Below are 21,089 nucleotides of genomic sequence, written 5' to 3' on the forward strand. Positions count from 1 at the left end.
TTGAACTGCCAAATTTCAGAACATTCTTCAAGTTTCGCTAAGTCTTTCTTCATGTTAATCACACCATCTGGGGTGTCTACTCTACTACAGATTTTGGTATCATCCACAAATAGACAAATTTTACCCAACAACCCTTCAGCAATATTGCTTATAAAAATGTTAAAAAGAACAGGCCCAAGAACAGAACCTTGAGGCACACCACTGGTAACATCTCTTTCCTCAGAGCGATCTCCATTGACCACTACCCTCTGTCATCATCCACTTAACGATTTCCTAACCCAGCTTGTCACTTTGGGGCCCATCCCAAGAGCCGTTTGTGTGGTACACTGTCAAAGGCTTTAGTAAAATCTAAATACACCACATCTAGTGCACTCCCTCTACCCAATTCTCTGGTCACCCAGAGAAAGGAAGAAGTTCAAAAGTGTCACTGTGAGACTCAAAGGTGAAGGGGAGAAATATTTAGAAGCTGATAAAGATAAGGCAGAATTGCTTAACAAATATTTATGTTCTGTGTTCACAGCTGAAGCGCCAGGAGAGGGACCGCAGAAGAAAAACACAGGTAGGGATAGAAGTGAGGTAGACCATGATCGATTTTCAGAGGACTGTGTTCGGAAGGAGCTAGTTAAACTAAAGGTTGACAAAACAATGGGGCCGGATGGTGTACATCTGAGGATTCTGAAGGAACTTAGGAAAGTTCTGGCAGCTCTGTTTGCTGAGCTTTTCAATGCTTCTCTAGAGTCAAGAGTGGTACTGAAGGAAGAAGTAGGGAACTACAAGCCAGTAAGTCTGACTTCTGTGGTAAGTAAATTAATGGAAACACTTTTAAAACAAAAACTAGTGACGTTTCTGGAATCCTTTGTATTACAGGACCCAAGGCAACATGGATTCACTAGAGACAGGTCTTGTCAGACAAATCTGATCAATTTCATTGATGAAAATTAGATAGAGGGAGTGCACTAGATGTGGTGTATTTAGATTTTAGCAAAATCTTTGACAGTTTTCTACACAGGTGTCTAATATATAAATTGAATGCCTTAGGGATGGGCCCCAAAGTGACGGACTGGGTCAGGAACTAGTTGAGTGGAAGGGTTAAAGGTCAATGGATGAAAGTGATGTTACCAGTGGTGTGTCTTAAGGTTCAGTTCTTGACTTGTTCTTTTAAACATTTTTGTAAGCAATAATGCTGAAGGGTTGTCAGGTTAGATTTGCCTCTTTGTTGACGATACCAAGAAAAGATTAGACAACCCTGTTGATGTTAATAACAAAAGAAAGGTCCTAGCAAAGCTTGAAGAATGGTCTGAAATTTATGGTAGCTAAAATGTAATGCTAAGAAATGCAAGGTCATGCATTTGGTCTACAAAAACCCCAAAATAGCAGCTGACATTTAATGTGAGCAAATGCAAAGTGATTCCTTTTGGGAAAGAGGACCCTGAACTATAGCTACATGAAACAGGGTTCTATGTTAGGAGTCACTGCCCAGAAAAAAAAAAATCTAGGTGTCATTGTTGAGGATATTTTGAAACACTTAACTCAGTATGCAATAGAGGCTAAGAAAGCAAATAAAGAGATTATGTACTTAACCTGGTAAGCTCTTTTCCAGGAGATAGGCGAGACATTCTAGACCAGTGGTCTCAAACTCGCGGCCCAGGGGCCACGTGCAGCCCACCAAGTACTATTTTGAGGTCTTTGGTATGTTTATCATAATCACAAATGTAAAATAAAACAGTTTCTTGATCATATGTCTCTAACTATAAATTACAATATTATTATTAAGACTTAGCCACAAGGAAAGATTTATAAACCATAAAGAGTTTTACCTCATGCAAAATTGTCATTTCTTTAATAAGTTATTAACTATTTTTTTTGAGGCCCTCCAAGTACCTACAAATCCAAAATGTGGCCCTGCAAAGGGTTTGAGTTTGAAACAACTGCTCTTGACCATAGGGTTAGTTCCCTTTACTAGCATACTGCAGAAGGAATCCACTCCAGATTTTTCACTCTGCTGGGACCGCTCCTGTTCAATATATTTATTAACGACCTGGAGGCGGGAACGAAATGTGAGGTTATTAAATTTGCGGATGACACTAAACTATACAGCAGGGTCAAAACCACGGAGGACTGCGAAGACCTCCAAAAAGATCTGACAACGCTGGAAGAGTGGGCCAAAAAGTGGCAAATGAGCTTCAACATAGTGAAATGCAAGGTCATGCATGTTGGAAAAAAGAACCCGATGTTCACTTACAAGATGGGGGGATCACCGCTAGGGGTGAGCAACCTTGAAAGAGACCTGGGAGTGATGGTAGACACAACACTGAAGGAGTCGGCGCAGTGCGCCACAGCCTCAAGGAAAGCGAACAAAATGTTGGTTATCGTTAAGAAAGGTATCACGACCAGGACGAAGGAAGTCATCCTGCTACTGTATCGTGCAATGGTGCGCCCGCACCTGGAGTACTGTGTCCAGTATTGGTCGCCGTACCTCAAGAAGGACATGGCGGTACTCGAGAGAGTCCAGAGAAGAGCAACTAAGCTAATAAAGGGTATGGGGGACCTCTCATATACTGACAGACTGAAAAAGCTGGGGCTTTTCTCGCTGGAAAAGCGACGACTTAGAGGAGACATGATAGAAACCTTCAAGATCATGAAGGGCATAGAAAAAGTGGACAGGGACAGATTTTTCAAACTATGGGGAACCACAAGTACAAGGGGGCACTCAGAGAAATTGAAAGGGGAGAGGTTTAGGACAAACGCCAGGAAGTTCTTTTTCACCCAGAGGGTGGTGGATACATGGAACGCGCTACCGGAGGATGTGATAAGCAGAAGCACGCTACAGGGCTTCAAAGAAGTTCTGGACAGGTACCTGGAGGACAAAGGGATAGAGGGGTACAGATAAGAGTAGAGGTAAGGTTATAGGGATAGGATTAGAGGTAATATATAAAATTTGTCAGAGACCACTGTTCAGGCAGTAGGCCTGATGGGCCGCCGCGGGAGCGGACCGCTGGGCGAGATGGACCTCTGGTCTGCCTCAGCGGAGGCAACTTCTTATGTTCTTATGTTCCAGTGTACTTAACATACTAGGTTAGCATGCTGTACAGTCTTTTCCTTCTGCATGCATGACTGCAGTTGTGTGTGTTCTGCTCTCCTCATTTTATTGTTTTTAATTCAACGTAGTTCTGTTACTTTCGCGGGTGTTTTCATGTTTATAGTGGATTTGAAGCTCTGCCTACTTGAGAATTCGGACTTCAGTCTGTAGCTGACAGGCCGATCCTTCGGGGTTCTTTGGGGCTCAGGGCCGACCCTGACCTAGTCTCACCTTCTGTTAAGCGGGGGTCAAGCGCAGATTGTTAGGCACGTTTAGGGGGCTCAGCAGTGTCCTGCAGAGTACTAGCTGCGTTTTCGTGCCTCTGCCCATCCTGGTGTGTATCCGGTGGTCTGCAAGGTTCAAAGCATGCTCTCTTGCTGGGCGCTGACTCTGGCCGGCAGCCCAAAGATCAGTTTGGAGAAAGCATTCCCAGCTTTGTGGCAGTGAATTCTGAACCGTCTACTGAAAAGGGCTGGAAGTATGTGCAGCACAAGTGACTCTGGTCATAGTGAGTACACTGGAGCTGACAGGCTCTCAGAGGGATTGAGAAAAGCTAAAAATCAAGGAATTTTCTTTGTTTACAGGTGTTTCTCTAGGGTCCCCCACCTGAAAAATCCTAAAATCACTGTATTTTATTTTTGAGAAGTGTTTAAAATAGTGAGTTTTTGGTATGAATTTGGTGCAGGCAGCCATCTTGGATTTTTAAAGATCTTTTTTTCTGCTTTTCTTTCTTCTTGGAAATTGGAATTTTTGCCAGAAAAACTGCTGGGATGGAGTTCTCAGGGTCTCCTCTTGTGGATTCATGTAAAGTTTATGTAGATTTAGCGCTTTTGGAGTGTTCATGCGCCACATGCCGTGTGGCGCTGTCGGGTGGGGAGGCATGGGGGGGCCGGGGGACAGGCGGTGATGGCTAACCAGATTCCCCCTAACAGAAGCAGGTGATTCCACACTCGACTAGCCCAGTGGGGGGGGGGGGCCATTACTTTCTGCTGTTGGGAGATTTCAACCTGCCGGATGCGGACTGGAATGTTCTGTCTGCGGAATCAGAAAGAAGTAGGGATATTGTGGATGCCTTTCAAGAGGCTCTGCTCAGACAAATGGTGACTGAACTCACAAGGGGAAAAGCAATATTGGATCTGGTCCTCACAAATGATGAGAGTATCTCTAATATTCGAGTGGGTGCTCACCTGGGAAGTAGCGATCATCATCAAATGGTTTGCTTTGATAAAATGGCTAAAGTGGAGAGCGACCGCACGTTACTTAAAGTCCTAGATTTCAAACGTACGGACTTTAATGCAATGGGAGAGAACCTGAAGAAAGAGCTGTTAGGATGGGAGGACATAAGAGAAGTGGAAAGACAGTGGTCTAAGCTGAAAGGAGCGAAAAAATGGCTACGGACCTTTATGTGAAGAAAATCAAGAAAAACAAGAAAAAAAGGAAGCCGATCAAACTAGTGGCGGAGAAAATAAAGGCGAAAGAGTTGGCGTTCGTGAAATATAAAAAAAAACAAGAAGAGGAGTGCAGAAAGGACTACAGGGTGAAACTGAAAGAAGCCAAGAGAGATATGTCTGGAGAAAGCACAGGCGGAAGAACAAATGTAAAAATGTAAAAAAGGGAGACAAAAATTTTTTCAGATATATTAGTGAAAGGAGGAAGATGAAAAATGGAATTGCTAAACTAAAAGATGCTGGGAACCTATATGTGGAGAGTGATGAGGAAAAAGCAAATGTGCTAAACAAATATTTCTGTTCTGTGTTCACAGAAGAAAATCCTGGAGAAGGACCAAAGTTGTCTGGCAAAGTTACACGAGAAAATGGAGTAGATTCTGCGCCGTTCATGGAGGAGAGTGTTTATGAGCAACTTGAAAAACTGAAGGTTGACAAAGCGATGGGACCAGACGGGATACATCCTAGGATACTAAGGGAGCTCAGAGAGGTTCTGGCGAGTCCTATTAAAAGACTTGTTTAACAAATCTCTGGAGACGGGAGTGATTCCTAGGGATTGGAGGAGAGCGGATGTGGTCCCTATTCATAAAAGTGGTCACAGGAATGAAGCAGGAAACTACAGCTGGTGAGCCTCACTTCAGTTGTTGGAAAAATAATGGAAGTGTTGCTGAAAGAAAGGATAGTGTACTTCCTTGAATCTAATGGGTTACAGGATCCGAGACAACATGGCTTTACAAAAGGTAAATCGTGCAAACGAACCTGATTGAATTTTTTGATTTGGTGACCAGAAAACTGGATCGAGGACATATGCTAGATGTAATTTACTTAGATTTCAGCAAAGCCTTTGATACAGTTCCTCATAGGAGGCTGTTGAACAAACTTGAAGGGCTGAAGTTAGGACCCAAAGTGGTGAACTGGGTTAGAAACTGGCTGTCGGACAGACGCCAGAGGGTGGTGGTTAATGGAAGTCGCTCGGAGGAAGGAAAGGTGAGTAGTGGAGTCCCTCAGGGTTCAGTGCTGGGGCCAATCCTGTTCAATATGTTTGTGAGCGACATTGCTGAAGGGTTAGAAGGAAAAGTGTGCCTTTTTGCAGATGATATCAAGATTTGTAACAGAGTAGATACTGAAGAGGGAGTGGAAAATATGAAAAAGGATCTGCAAAAGTTAGAGGAATGGTCTAATGCCTGGCAACTAAAATTCAATGCAAAAAAATGCAGAGGATTTGGGGATTAATTATCGGAAGGAACCATATATGCTGGGAGGAGAGAAGCTGATATGCACAGACAGGGAGAGGGACCTTGGAGTGATAGTGTCCGAAGATCTAAAAGGCGAAAAAACAGTGTGACAAGGCAGTGGCTGCTGCCAGAAGGATGCTGGGCTGTATAAAGAGAGGCGTAGCCAGTAGAAGGAAGAAGGTGTTGATGCCCCTGTACAGGTCATTGGTAAGGCCCCACTTGGAGTATTGTGTTCAGTTTTGGAGACCGTATCTGGCGAAGGACGTAAGAAGACTTGAAGCGGTCCAGAGGAGGGCGACGAAAATAATAGGAGGCTTGCGCCAGAAGACGTATGAGGAGAGACTGGAAGCCCTCAATATGTATACCCTAGAGGAAAGGAGAGACAGGGGAGATACGATTCAGACATTCAAATACTTGAAGGGTATTAACGTAGAACATATTCTTTTCCAGAGAAAGGAAAATGGTAAAACCAGAGGACATAATTTGAGTTTGAGGGGTAGTAGATTCATAGGCAATGTTAGGAAATTCTACTTTACGGAGAGGGTGGTGGATGCCTGGAATGTGCTCCCGAAAGAGGTGATAGAGAGTAAAACTGTGACTGAGTTCAAAAAAGTGTGGGATGAACACAGAGGATCTAGAATCAGAAAATAATATTTAAAAATTGAACTAAGGCCAGTACTGGGCAAACTTGCATGGTCTGTGTCTATATATGGCTATTTGGTGAAGGATGAGCTGGGGAAGGCTTCAATGGCCGGGAATGTGCAGATGGGCTGGTGTAGGTTTTAACAGATATTTCGGCAGTAGGAACCCAAGCACAGTACTGGGTAGAGCTTTGGATTCTTGCCCAGAAATAGCTAAGAAGAAAAAATTAAAAAAATTTAAATTGAATCAGGTTGGTCAGACTGGATGGATCATTCTGGTCTTTATCTGCCGTCATCTACTATGTTACTATGTTACTTTCAGGGCTTGGCTCTGCGAATTCTTCTGTCAGCCAGGTGGCGGACCCTCTGCAGGCTAAGAAACGCAAGTCTAAGTCATCTAAGGGTGACTCTTTGCCCCAGGGAACAGGCGATTTTTGTAGTCCAATTTTCAAACCAGAGGTCTGACTGCTGGGTGCTCTTCTGGCCCCCCTTTGATGTCTCTGCATGAGGTAAAACTCTTTATAGTTTATAAATCTTTCCTTTTGGCTAAGTCTTAATAGTAATATTTAAATTGTTTTTATTGAAATTTCCAAAATAAACAAACACAGCATTATATAGTGAAACAAACAGTAAACAAGCTCATATAATTATACAAACAACAACCAACCCCTTCAATCCCCCCCACCCTCCCAGGGAACAGCAGCCACAATTACCATGGGGTTCCCAAGTTCTGCATACACAAAAACATAAGTACATCAATAACAAATCTGGGCTCTAATATATGGAGTCAACATCACAGAATGGCATCCAACAGTGTCCAAATAAGCGCCCCACTCATGAGTCCAAGTAAATGATGTCTCGACGCTCCATTAAGACTTGTTATATCATTAAGTTTCTCCAGTGAGAAATGTTGGCAGTTGTGTAGAAAGCCAGCAGGTCAGAATGCATTTCCTACCCAACATGAAAGTCTGCCAAAGAAAAGCTTTACAGCCAGGGCGTATTGGATGTAATCGAGCAGTCAATGTAAAGAGAAAACTGGGATGCAAATACCATGTGCAGCCCCAGATGCCCGCTACATAAGCAACTAGTTGCGTCCAGAAGGCAAGGAAGCGTGAAAGAGAACACTCCACACACAGCACACCACTTCTCAAATATACACCAAACCCATACATTAGCCCAAGAAGTGGAAAGCCTCTGGGACCCCAAGAGGGTTGAGATCACTTTATCTGAATACTTTTTTTTACCTAGACATGCCATTTCAAGAGCCAAGCTGTAAGACAAAAGGGACTCAGATCGAACGTTGTAATGGGGCCCTGAGTCAGAAGGTCGATTGAGAGAGGCAGTGGTAGAAGATCCGCCACCAAATGACGAACCAGATCCGCGTACCATGGATGCCTGGGCCAGTCTGGGGCCACCAGGATCACGAAGCCAGGATGCCGAACAATGCGACTTCAAGGTGTCCCGATCCCCCTCCGGATGGGATGCAAGCGGGCCATGGAATACGCAAAGCAAAAAAGGGTCTCCAGCACCCAGGGCCGGATTAATGGGTAGGCCCAGTAGGCACATGCCTAGGGCCCGAAGTTGTCAGGGGGGCCCGCTGAAGAAACAGAGGACTCATGTTTTGGGGGTTTTTCCTTCGGCAACACAGGCCCCCCGGGAAAGATCAGCAGTGCTGGGCATGGGGCCCCCTGGGAGATCGACAATGCCGGGCTCCCCCCCAGGATGAACAGCAACATGTCCGGAATAAGTGACATCAGAGGGGGGTGGACTGACAGACGCGGGGAGTTGCTGCAAGTTCCTGTGATGACTGCGTCTGCTGGTTCTGCTCAGGAAGTAAGTGGCGTTGGAGGGGGTGGATCGGCAGACACAGTCATCACGGGAACTTGCAGAAACTCCCTACGTCTGCCGGTCCACCCTTCCGACATCACTTACTTCCTGAGCAGAGTCAACAGCTGAAGTCATCGCAGGGCTTTGCTTCACAGCATTGGTTAGTTTGGAGGGAGAGAGAAAGAAGCATAGAAGGGTGGTGGAGGGAGAGAAGGGTGGTGGAGGGAAAGGGGGCAGGGTGGTATGGAAGGGTAGTAGAGAGAGAGAGAGAAAGGGGGCAGATGCTGATGGAAGGGGGGAAGGGGGAGAGACTTAAGGGGGAAGGATACTGGATGGAATTGGGTTGGAGGGAAAGAAAAGGGAGCAGATGCTGATGGAAGTGGGGGGGAGGGAAAGGGGAGAGAGACATAAGGGGAAGGATACTGGATGGAATTGGGTTGGAAGGAAAGTAAGGGGGGCAGATGCTGATGGAAGTGGGGGGAAGGGAGAAGAGAGAGTGAAATGCCAGACCATGGGGGTGTAGGAGAGGAGAGTGATGCCAGACCATTGGAAGAGGGAAGGGGAAAAGATGGATGCCAGACCATTGGAGGAGGGAAGGGGAAAAGATGGATGCCACACCAATGGAGGGGGAGAGGAAGGGAGAGGCAGACAATTCCTGGAAAAGGCATAGAAAGAGTAGATGCCATTTTGAAGAGGCAGAGAGAGAGAGGGCAGACAGTGGATGGAAGGAAGAGAATGATGAGAAGATGAGGAAAGCAGAAACCAGACACAAAGGTAGAAAAAAAATTATATTTGTTTTATTTATTTCTTTTTGCTTTAGGACAAAGTATTATTGTAGCTGTGTTGATAACCGTTTATTAATAGAAAATGGAAATAAGGTGATCCTGTTTATTGGACTAATTTTAATACATTTTTTTACTAATTCAGAGACCATAACTCCTTTCCTCAGGTCAGGACAGGGATACTGTAACAGCAGTATAGTTTACTGATCTGAAGAAAGAGGTTTTAACCTCTGAAAGCTAAGTGAGAAATGGATTAGTCCAATAAAATGATGGGCGCTAAATTTTCTTGCCCCATGCCTCCTACCCATATGCAAAACAAATTGGTGGAATTCCCAAAGCCCTGCCAGCTGATGATCTCTTCCTCTAGGAAGGAAGGGGAGATTTGTTCAGAGATGTTTGGAGGTTGCACAGAAGAAAAACTGTACACTGGCACTAGTATGGTAATCTTTGTGTTTGTTCTGAATTTTAAAATAAAAGAAAAAAAAGAAATAAAGTGGAAATAAAGAAGTAAATAAGAAAATGGGTAAATAAATGGGGCAGGGCAGGGGGCCCAGTACTTGTTTGCCTAGGGGCCCTTGACAAATTACTCCTGTCCTGCCGGCACCTGCCACTAAGCAAGCACAATATCTCAAATATCCTGATGCATAGGAAAGAGGAGAAAACAGAGCGGATCCCCTGAACCAAGGGGTCCCACCATGCGCGGGGGCTCCGACATGGTTTCCTCATTAACACAGAGGAGACCTGAAGAATAAGCTCATGAAACTCATCCCGCTGAAAAATACATACCACTGATGTATCGCCAGCAGACGGAAACAGAAACCCACCGCTGACGGAATCCATTCCCCCAAGAGGATCTTGGTGGCCACCCCAAAGGTCCAGGTCCTCATCAACAAGCTCATGCTCCTCCTGATAAAAATCATCGTCCCATGAGACCCACGGCCGCTTGGATGAGAGAGGATTAGAGGGGGACAAAACAGGTGCTGTGTGGGACCGAACCGTAGAGGACATTGAGGGCAATCTCCCCCCTCCCCCAGAGACTCCCAGGGCAGAAGAAGCAACTCCAGCCGCAAGTAAATAAGCCTTACATAGGGCTAAAACAAAATCAGGTGAAAAACCCCTGTGGCCCAAAGGGACTCCCTGCCACAACAGGGGATCCAGCTGAAACCTGTTCCCATCTCTCCAATACAGGGGGAAGGTCACCTGAGGCTACTGAAAAGATGGAGGTGCTTCCCGCCAAAAACAGAGCTGAAACCACCAAAATCAGAACTCCAGAGGCCTGTAGCGTCTGGGAAGCCCGAACCGTCCCAAGCCGCTAAAGTAGGCAAGCCAGCAGCAGAGGTAAGGGAGTCCCCAACCGCTTCAGCAGTAAGGGAGTCCTTTTTGCTGTGACCATCGGCAGCTGGGAAACCTCCCACGTGGACGTCGGGGGAAGCTCGGGTTTCCCCGTAGATCATCTGCCGACTCGCGAGGTACTTTGCGGTGGGGTTCCCTGGCCGCCAGCATCCGATACCAATGAGGATCCTCCACCGCTCCGGCCTGCACAGCGCTTGCACAGGCCAGCCATGAGTGCCTCGCATCTGGAGCACAATGAGCACATTTTCTCTTACAAAGTGCTCATTGTGCAATATATGACCTAGCTGAAAAGTAAGTGCTGGTTAGCAAAAAAAGAGAGTAAAATACAGCAAATTTAAAGGGAAAGAGCCCTTTAGACTGGAGCCTTATTTTTCCTATCTCACCCGCTTGGAGACTGAGAAAGACTGGTTTAGGAGTGGGAGCCTCAGCTAATATATAAAAACCAAAGGTTTTGGTCTCAGTCTCCACCTGCTGGTCATAGTGAGATATAACCCATCAGTAAAAAAATGTACCGTCTAGAGGGCGATACAGAATATTGGGCTTGATGGACCATCAGTCTTTTCCAGTTTGGCAACTCTTATGTTTTTATATGTTCATATAAAAATATTGACTGAAAATCTGGTATCAGAATAGATCCAGAACAAATTCAATTGTCCCCTCAATCAGTGCAGTTAGACCTCTCTCCAATCTGATAAATAGATTTTGATATTACTATATATAGTTTAGCACAGATGACAGATGAAAGCCCTTTCCAAGAACTTTGTTCCAAGCTCACCCTCCCCCCTCTGTGATTCTCCTCCTCTACCTTATTTCCTCACTTTGTCCTACCCCCTATCCCTAAGGTATCATGTTATTCTCCTCCCTCCATAGCCTACAGCTTTGAATTGCCTTAAGGAAAATGGTCTATAAATCTAAGAAAACTTAAAAATCATATCCCAGTCACAGAACTAAGAATAGCATATAAACTGATAAGTAGCAAGAATAAACCTCTGCTCTGCTCTTCTGTTGGTCATACTGAGGGAGATGGCTGGGGTCTCTCAGATTTTGGAGGACTGGAAGGTCACTAGGATCAGGGGAGAAGAGAGGATTGATTTAGTACCACTTCTCACATCCTCCCAGCTTGAGAACTACTACATGAAAAATTAGTTTGCTAATATTTTAATTCATTCTCTGAATGATTTCACAAAATAGACCAGACAGAATTCAAGGATCCTATATGACTCAATGAAATGTTATTTTTTCTTCCAAAGGGATGCGTGCAATTTACATATGGCTATTTTTATATTCTTAAAACTATTTAACAAAGCCACCACATTTTCAACTCTGCTGTTCTAAAAGACAAAACCATGGCTATATAATTTGTATTAGTTTATTATCTTTATAATGCGAACGAACAACTTACCCCAAACACCTCCTGCTAGGGATTTTTTCTGGTTCAGTCCCTTCTCATGCGCTGGATTAAGAGATGGCTGAAATTAAGATTCAAATTTGGTAATTTTTCAAAAATCTTTCAATATGAAAACAAACACATTTCAATCTGATGCAGCACATCTTGCAGTAAAAATCATGGTACAGTTGAAAGATTTGTGTATATATGTGGTAGACACTTGAATTTGCTCATTTCACTGAAGAAGCAGTTTTCAGTTCAGTTCTCCTAACAGGAAGTGAAATAAGTTAACCAGCATATGTTCATTACACTGAAAACCAGACCTATGTGGAGATAATATTATCAAGAAAAATGAAATAGGTTACAAATTACTAGTAAAAAGGCTGCAAGCAATGAAATTCAGTAGTATGTTTTGAAACTGAGCATACTATTGCGTGTTTTTGTTTTATTTATACCCTGTCCTTATCCAGGGCGAGTTACACACTCACATACAAAAATGTAAAATTACATATAAACAGACAAGTTGAATCAATGACAAACATACTTACAAAACAGGAAAAACAATCCAGAAAATAAAATACATCAGTGACCAGCACCCTACTATCATCAATCTCTACTCTTCCTCATTCATTCAATCTCAGACCCTGTGTTTCATCTGTATTTCATTGCCTAAATGTAACCACTAGAGCAGCGGTCTCAAACATGTGGCCCGCAGGCCACATGTGGCTCTCCAGGTTTTATTTGCAGCTCGCGGTCTGGTGCAATCAACAGCATTTCTCTTCCCCTTTCCCTTCCTTTTGGAGCAGCAGTGTGTCTGGCCGGCTTGTTCCATTCAAAGCCACAGGTTGGCGGCTCCTCGCGCTATCCACTCCTGCATCGGAAGCCTCTCTGACGTCACAACATCAGAGAGGCTTCAGACGCAGGTGCGGATCTCGCATGGAGCCGCCACCCGTGGCTTTGAACAGAATGAGCCAGCCAGACACGCTGCTGCTCCACAAGGAAGAGAACGGAAGGGAAGGGGAAAGAGAAATGCTTCTGCTACATAGGAAAGGGGGACCCTAGGGAAATGCTGCTGCTGCTGTACAGGGAAAGGGAGAGGGAGGGAAAGGGGAAGAGAAATGCCTCTCCTGCACAGGAAAGGGGGAAGGGAAATGCTGCTTCTGTTGCTGCTGTACCCAATTGAGGAAAGAGAGGGAAGGAAGGAGAAGGGAGAGGAGAGGAACAGAGAAGAAGCCAAGTTCATGGGAGGGAGGGAAGGAAAGGAGATATCAGACCATGGAGGGAGAGGGAGAGATGCCAGACCAAGGGAGAGAAAGGAAGGAAAGAGATGCCAGACCATGGAAATAGGACGGAAGAAGAGAGAGATAGGAAGGGAAGGGAAGACATGGAAACGTAGATTTTGAAAAGAAAGCAGAAAAATTGAACATTAAGTTAATGCCAAATATGGATGCAAGGCAGAAAGTGAAGACGGAGAGAAAAACAGTCAAAGGACAAGAAGGCCATGGAAACATAGTTGAAAGCACAGAAAAATAAAGTCACCAGACAACAAAGGTAGGGAAAATGATTTTATTTTCAATATAGTGATTGAAATGTGCAAGTTTTGAGAATTTTAAATGTGAGGGCTGCAGAAAAAATAGAGTACTTGGAGGGCCGCAGAAAAAATAGTTAATGTCTTATTGAAGAAATGACAATTTTGCATGAGGTAAAACTCTTTATAGTTTATATATCTTTCCTTTTAACTGTTAAAGGAAAGATATATAAACTATAAAGAGTTTTACCTCATGCAAAATTGTCATTTCTTCAATAAGACACACGTTTCCTTTTTATGATTAAAAAGGTTAAGGCAAAGGTGATCTGCTCATATTACAGTTGACACCATCCAGATATGATACTCTTTGTCAAGCCAGATTGTTAATGCAGTAATCTTAGGACTAGTTATTGTTTGAAGTTGTGATCTGCTGTTTGCTTTAACATTATGTATGTTCCTTGTGTCCACCGTCTAGATTTTAAGTAGTTTATAAATTTTTAAAATAAATGAATTTAAAAATAAAAGCATCTGCAATGATATTAGATAGACTATACACTAGCAAAATTGTCAGTGTTAAAAAACAAGTTATCAACATATTCAACCATTGATAGAAAATTGTTTCAACAACCTTTTAAAAATAACTGCTTATTCACCCTCAATCAGTGGTGTGTTTTTGTTACAAAGTTTAGCCACAGAGGTTCTTGAAGAACATTGGATTGCTTTCAATTCTAGAGCACATGTGGAACGGTTTCATTTTAATTTGGTTTTATTGTGCCAAAAATTTAGGCAACAGGAGTATGAATGCTATAAAACTAAACTAGAACAGAGCAGGCAAGGTTCTACTCTCACATAACCTCTTATCAATAGATTATTGCAAGTAAAACCAAGTATTTAAATAATAAGCTTACATGTATATCTTCAGGAAGCAATTCTCAAATGTTTTCTTTGGTGAATGAGCTCATTAGTAAATTTAGGCGGGACAAAATTGGTTGCGATTAGTTATCAATTTGTAGCCTTTCTGGAGAAGGTTGTTACATTGTCAGGTCAGGTCCTTCCAAGCACTCACACGCTACTTAGCTGACCCAGATCCTTCTCTCCGACGTCAGAATTGATGTCAGAAGGAAAGCTTGTGGGCCAGCCAAGTACAACGTGTGAATCGCTTCCTGTACTGTCCCTGGCAGCAACTTCAGCAGGGGGTGGGCGGGCAGGAATCCCTGGCGGTGTCTGCGGCTTCTGTGGACTGATCGGCTTTGGGAGAGGGGAAGGTGCGGGCAAGCGGGGATCCCCAGCGGCGCCTGCAGCTTCTGTGGACGGGTCGGTTTTGGGAGAGGGAAGGTTGTGAGGGTGTGGGCAGGTGGGGCAGGCAGGGATCTCTGGCGACACCTGCGGCATCTGTGGACATGTCGACTTCGGGGGAGGGGGGGAGTACGGGCGGGTGGGGCAGGAAGGATCCCTGGCAGCGCCTACAGCTTCTGTGGACAGGTTGGCTTCGGGGGAGGAGGTGGAGAAGTGCGAGGGGGGGGCAGGCAGGGATCCCGGCTTGCAACTTAATTTGGGGACAAAGCTGGAAGGCAGGTAGGGGGCGCAAACACAACACGGAAGGGGCATAAGCATGGGACACAGAAGGGAGGGAACAGAAAGGGAGAATTGATGGGCACGAGTAAGAGATGGTGCACATAGGGAAAGGAAGAAAGGAAAATTGGGCATAGAGAGAGAGGAGTGAGGTAGAGATGCATGAGGAATAGAAGGATGAGAGGGAAAAATGTTGGATATGGTGGTGGAGAGGGCAAATTGAAGGGGATTGCAAGGGGGAGGAATGTTGGACATAGTGATGGAGGGAGAAATGTGGCATTGTGCTGGAGAGGGGTGATATAAGGAGAAATGGGCAGTGGTTAAAAAATGCTGCATATGATCCGGGGGATGAGAGGGAGAAATGTTGAATGGGGCAGTAGAAGTGTAGAAGAGATGTCTGGATCTCTCAAGACAGATGGACAGTGAGAGAGAGAGGGAACCATATTGTCAATAGGGGTGGAGGAGAGAGGAAGAAGCTGGACTCATAGAGGAACATAGAGAGATGTTGGTTGGGGAAGGGAATGGGGTCCAGAGGAGAGGAAGCATGCAGAAGGCATAAAGAAAGAAATATTGGATGCACAGTCAGAAGGAAATGCAACCAGAGACTCATGAAATCAGACAACAAAGATAGGAAAAATAATTTTATTTTCAATTTAGTGATCAAAATGTGGCAGTTTGTGAATATACTGTATATCTGCTGTCTATATTTTGTTCTGTATGTGCCTATTTTTCTGTAGTTGTTACTGATTGCATATTGTAAAGTCATCTGTCTTGCCCCCTTTTTAAAAAAAAAAAATAAAACCCCCGAATATAAATGATAATTAACATTTTCTCTGTGTACAGTGTGCTTTTTTAAAATTTTGTGGTTACCATTATGTATTAATAAGATTACAGTGGTACCTTGGATTACGAGCATAATCCGTTCTAGGAGCATGCTTGTAATCCAAAATGCTCGTTTATCAAAGCGAGTTTCCCCATAGGAAATAATGGAAACTCGCTTTGATACGTTTCCCCCCCCCCCCCACTAGAACCAGCATTGCTCCCCCCGAAGGCCCCCCTGCGATCCGGCACCCCCCCAACGCGATCCTGCACCCCCCTGACTCGATTGGGTACCCCCACCCCCGCCGCTTCTTACAGTCATCTGGGCGCAGATGCTCAAGGCCCAGCAGAAGAGGAGGCCGATCTTCGGGCACCGGCACCAAGCACAGGACATGCCGGTGTCCAGATGACTGTAAGAAGCGGCAGGGGGGTGCCCAATCGAGTCGGGGGGTGCAGGATCGCGTCGGGAGGGTGCCGGATTGCGGATGGGCGCTCATAAATCGAGCCACGCTCGGTTTCCAAGGCGCCGATTTTGCAAATGTTTTGCAACACTCGCAAACCGGTGCACTCGTAAACCGAGGTACCACTGTATATTGTGTGTATATGAAAAATGGATGGAAGAAATTGCATTGCAATTAGTACTATTATTATGGGGGTGGGGTCAGGGGTGGAGCTTGGACGGGTCTGGGGCAGAGGTACTCAGTTGGTATTTGTTAGGCTTATGGAGTACTTGGCTTGAAGAAGTTGAGAAACTCTGCTTTAGACTATCCCATTAGATAACATGTATGCGCCTGATGCGGTAGAATTAATCATGTGGACAGTTGATCAAGAAGTTATGGTGCTTATCACTAGAATAGAGAGATGGAAGTTAACACACAAGGGGAGCCAGGGGAGGAAGTGACATCACTAAGGGAGATGGCAGCTTGGTCGCCAAGCTCCTCCAAGTATCGCTACTATTAAGCTAAAATTTGTGCTGATTTGGAGTTCTCTCACCATCTTTGTCCGATTAGCGAGTGCAATATTTTCAGGTGTCTATGGCAGGGAAAAAGGGCCAAGCAGACCTGAAAACTTTTGTTTACCAGACAGCGGATGCGTTGGAGGCCCGCTCAAGCCAGGAACTGCGTGTACATGCAGACAGTGCAGCAGCAGGCATGCAGCCTTCCTCACCTGAGGTGGACACTCGCTTGGCTATTTACACTGAATTACATAGCTGGATGAAGGACCTCAAGGGTATGATGCTTACAATTCAGAAATCCCTCCAGACCAACATGGCTAAAATCTGGCAGTTGGTAGAAGATATGGGAGCCCGCCTTCAGGACTTCGAGGAGCATGTCATTGACCACAACACAGATCTCGAAGTGTTACGAGTGCTCGCTGCATGCAACTGGAAAATGGTCATGAGGACCTTTTCCTCAAACTAGAAGATGGTGAAAACCGCCACAAGAGGAATATAAGAGTTCAAGGGGTCCCAGAAGCAGCAAAATCAGGATGTGCAATCGTTGCACATCCGACAACATTTGAAAACTTGGCTTTTCTCTAAAATGTAACTACTCCCTCCCTCTCCATTATACTAAGTCCCCTCTTTCTTTCTTTTTTTACTAAGCCCTTCTTTCCATTGGAGTTCCTTTCTATATTAATTCCTGTAAACCGTGTCAAGCTCCACTTCTGTGGAGATGATGCGGTATACAAACTTAAGGTTTAGTTTAGTTTAGTTGCTAATGGATATTTGCCATCATTTCTTACCTGACCTGGAATTGCCAGCTCTAGAATTTGAACGGGTCCACTGGGAGCTGAAAAGTACACACCGGAGACTGACCCCGTGATATTCTGACTTGTTTTCTATGATATCCGGTGAAAACTCAGGTGTTACAAGCTGACAGACATGTAGGCCATTATCATGTGGGAAAATTCTAAAGTGGAGATGTTTGCAGACCTGTTGGCAATTACTCTACGGAAGCGGCATGACTTTTGTGTTGTGACTAAGTGCTTGACTACACAATATTCGCTATATCCCTTTGGTCTTTCTTTCCTAGTGGAAAATTGGCAACACAGTCACCAAAGTGGAGGTCAACATGCAAGTGCTTCAGGTTGCTCAATTATTAACAGCGCAAAATGAATCCAAGTTTTCAAGTTTCAAGTTTAATAAAGATCTGATTAATCGCTTAATCAAAATTCTAAGCAATGTACATATCACTAAAAATTACAAAATTTAGGGAACAATACAGCGAATGACAAAAACTAAATCTTGCAAGACTAAAGACTAACATGACAAACTCATTCAATACAAGGGAAAGTAGGGAAGGAAATACAAATTATTTGATAGTAAGTAAGACATTCAAGGGAAAAACGAAAGGAAAGGAAAAATCATTGGAAAATCAATACACTTAAATGAAGCTATGCAGTAAAGTTAAAATCTGGCTTACTAATTATCAAATGCATCCTTAAAAAGAAAGCTTTTTAATTTGCTCTTAAATTTATCCAAGTTGCATTCTTCTCTTAAGTAATTAGGGAGCGAGTTCCATGTTTGAGGGGCTGTAATAGAAAAAATAAATTGCCGTCTTGTATTTATAATTTTAAGTGAGTGGATTGTCAGTAAATGTTCATTCGATCTAAATGTTCTATTTGAAGTGTATGGAATCAATAGTTTAAAAATAAAAGCAGACGTTTTATAAAGTAAGGCTTTGAATGTAAGCAAACTTAATTTATATGTTATCCGGTGAACTACTGGAAGCCAATGCGCTTTCCTAAGGAGAGGTGTCACGTGATCAAACTTCCTTGCTTTGGAAATAAGTTTAATAGAAGCATTTTGAATAATCTGTAAACGTTTGATTTCATTTTGAGCTATTCCCTTAAATAGGGCATTGCAGTAATCAATTTTAGAAATCACCAAAGAATGAATTAGAATGTTAAGTGATTTTGAACAGAGAAATTGAGAAACTGAACGAATTTGACGAAGTCTGAAAAAGGTTGATTTAACAAGGCTACTGATGTGGTCATGATAGGTTAATTTATAATCAAAAATAACACCTAGAATCTTGATGCTACTTATTGACTGTAAGGTAGTACCCATAATAGAAATGGGAAAATTAAGTTTGAGGCTATCTTTCCAAGGAAATAGCAACACCTTTGATTTGTTAACATTAAGCGCTATTCTATTAGTGTCCAACCACTGGTTTATTTGTTCAAAGTTTCTTATTAATTGCTATTGTTTCCCTGGAGTTATTGGTATCAATTGGATATATAAGTTGAATGTCATCTGCGTACGCATATACATTAAAACCAATGGATTGGCAAAGGGATCAATGGGGCAAGAAAGATATTAAACAGAAATGGAGAGAGAATGGACCCCTGGGGAATACCGTAGGTTGTTGAAGAACTTTCAGACATTGAGTTGTTAAAAGACACAATAGAGGTTCGGTCTGTAAAATACGATATAAACCAAGAAAGGACCTGATCTGCGATGCCAATGGATTGAAGTCTGTCTAACAAAAGCCTGTGATCAATCGTATCAAAGGCGGATGAAAGATCAATAGAAATTAGGAGAACAGATTGGTGGTGATCCAAAAAATAATGTATGGAAGTGGACATGCCAATCAACAAGTGCTCTGTAGAGTGATACTGTCTAAAACCTGTTTGATTCGGATGTAAAATATTGGATTTTTCAATGAATTCTGATATTTGATTAAATACCACCTTCTCAGTCAGCTTTGTTAGAAAGGGAATATTTGCAATTGGTCTGTAGATCAACTTATCCTCAGGACTAATTTTTTGATCTTTGATAATAGGACAGATGATTGTTTCCTTCCAGGCCTTTGGCATAATACTTTGCTGAAGACTTTCATTGACCAGGGTAAGGATGAAAGGACCAAAAATTGTAAAATAGCGTTTAAGAATAAAGGGAGGGATTGAATCTGCTTGAGAGCCCTTGATATCGATAGTCTTAATGGCCTATTCAGGTACGGGGGCTCTGACCACTACTCAGCAATAGAGAAGAGTCCCCTACAATGGCAAACATTTACAGCAGTGCTCCGGCTCTGATCTGGGGCCCTCAGATGAACTGGCTTGAAGAAAGTGGTCTGCTGCACTGGATTTCTCAGTGGTGACATTGCTTGCGATTATTAATACCCGCTGTCTGCTTTCGAGACAGCTTATAGCTGCTGGAACTTGCTTCATAATGCTCTCCATACTCATTTGAATGTGCATAACGAGATCTGGGTGGCTGGTGATCCTTGCCACTTGGGAGATTCATTTCCTCTGTTTACCTAACTTTAGTGGGGTGGGGAGGAATATATGGGGGGTTGAGGTGCTATGTGGGTGTGGTCGTTACTGTTGTGATACGTGTGGGGTGCTTGTTATGTTATTTTTGATGATTGCAGATGAGTGGTGGGCTTAATTTCTTTACCCTGAATGTACAAGGCCTTAATTTGCCACGGAAACGTCAGCTTCTCTTACGTCAGCTTCTCTTTAGAGAGCCTGTACATCTGAAAGTGGGAGTTGGCTTTTTTCAAGAATCCCATCTCAAACGACAATATGAAGCTTTACTTACGCATCACAGTTTGGCCGGTTGTCCAGTTTTAGAACCAATATGGATAAATCCGAGATTCTAAATCTGTCCATGAATCAGCGGGAAAGCACTCAGTTAAAGAGTTGCTTTCCTTTCAAATGGGCAATTCATAGCATTTGATACCTGGGTGTTACTATTTCATTGCGACCTCAATCCTTATTTGAACTTAACTATCGGCCCTTCTTGAAATCTCTATGGGTAGATCTAGATAATTGGGAAAAGACTCACATATCTTGGTTTGGTCATACTCAGGGTGTAAAGATGATGGTCCTCTTCCAGGCCCTACCAATCCCGCTCTCAGCCACTTTTCTTTCACTGATTGTCCAGAAAATTTTTCCAATATATCTGGAAAAGTAGGCCTCCAAGGGTGCAGAGGAGTGTGTTATACAGATTTCGTAGGCAGGAGGGTATGGCAGTACCATGTCTGACGCGCTATTATTTAGCGTCTCAACTAAAATCTTTCTTGACATGGTGCAAAGATCACTCTAAAAAGCAATGTTACTTACCGTAACAGTTGTTATCCAGGGACAGCAGGCAGCTATTCTCACTAGTGGGTGATGTCATCCGACAGAGCCCCGATACGGACATCTTGCAAGCATGTCTTGCTTGAAGAAACTCAGAAGTTTCGAGATGCCCGCACCGCGCATGCGCCAGTGCCTTCCCGCCCGATGTACCGGGCGCGTCTCCTCAGTTCAGGTAGCTAGCCTGAGAAGCCAACCCAGGGGAGGTGGGTGGGACGTGAGAATAGCTGCCTGCTGTCCCTGGATAACAACTGTTACGGTAAGTAACATTGCTTTATCCCAGGACAAGCAGGCAGGTATTCTCACTAGTGGGTGACCTCCAAGCTAACCCCAATG

The 21,089-nt window shown here is 43.8% G+C and overlaps 1 protein-coding gene across 8 annotated transcripts in view; it reads right to left on the reverse strand.

Annotated features, from left to right (window-relative positions):
• GPBP1 (GC-rich promoter binding protein 1) overlaps positions 1–21,089 on the reverse strand; it is a 152,400-nt gene that overhangs the window by 62,904 nt on the left and 68,407 nt on the right. For all 8 annotated transcript variants that reach the window (XM_033930911.1, XM_033930941.1, XM_033930922.1 and 5 more), the window contains one exon: positions 11,765–11,831. In XM_033930911.1, coding sequence (XP_033786802.1) covers positions 11,765–11,831 — 67 coding nt within the window. The remainder of the gene's footprint in view (positions 1–11,764; positions 11,832–21,089) is intronic.

This window comes from Geotrypetes seraphini, chromosome 1 (assembly GCF_902459505.1).
Source record: "Geotrypetes seraphini chromosome 1, aGeoSer1.1, whole genome shotgun sequence".
Classification (NCBI taxonomy): Eukaryota; Metazoa; Chordata; class Amphibia; order Gymnophiona; family Dermophiidae; genus Geotrypetes; species Geotrypetes seraphini.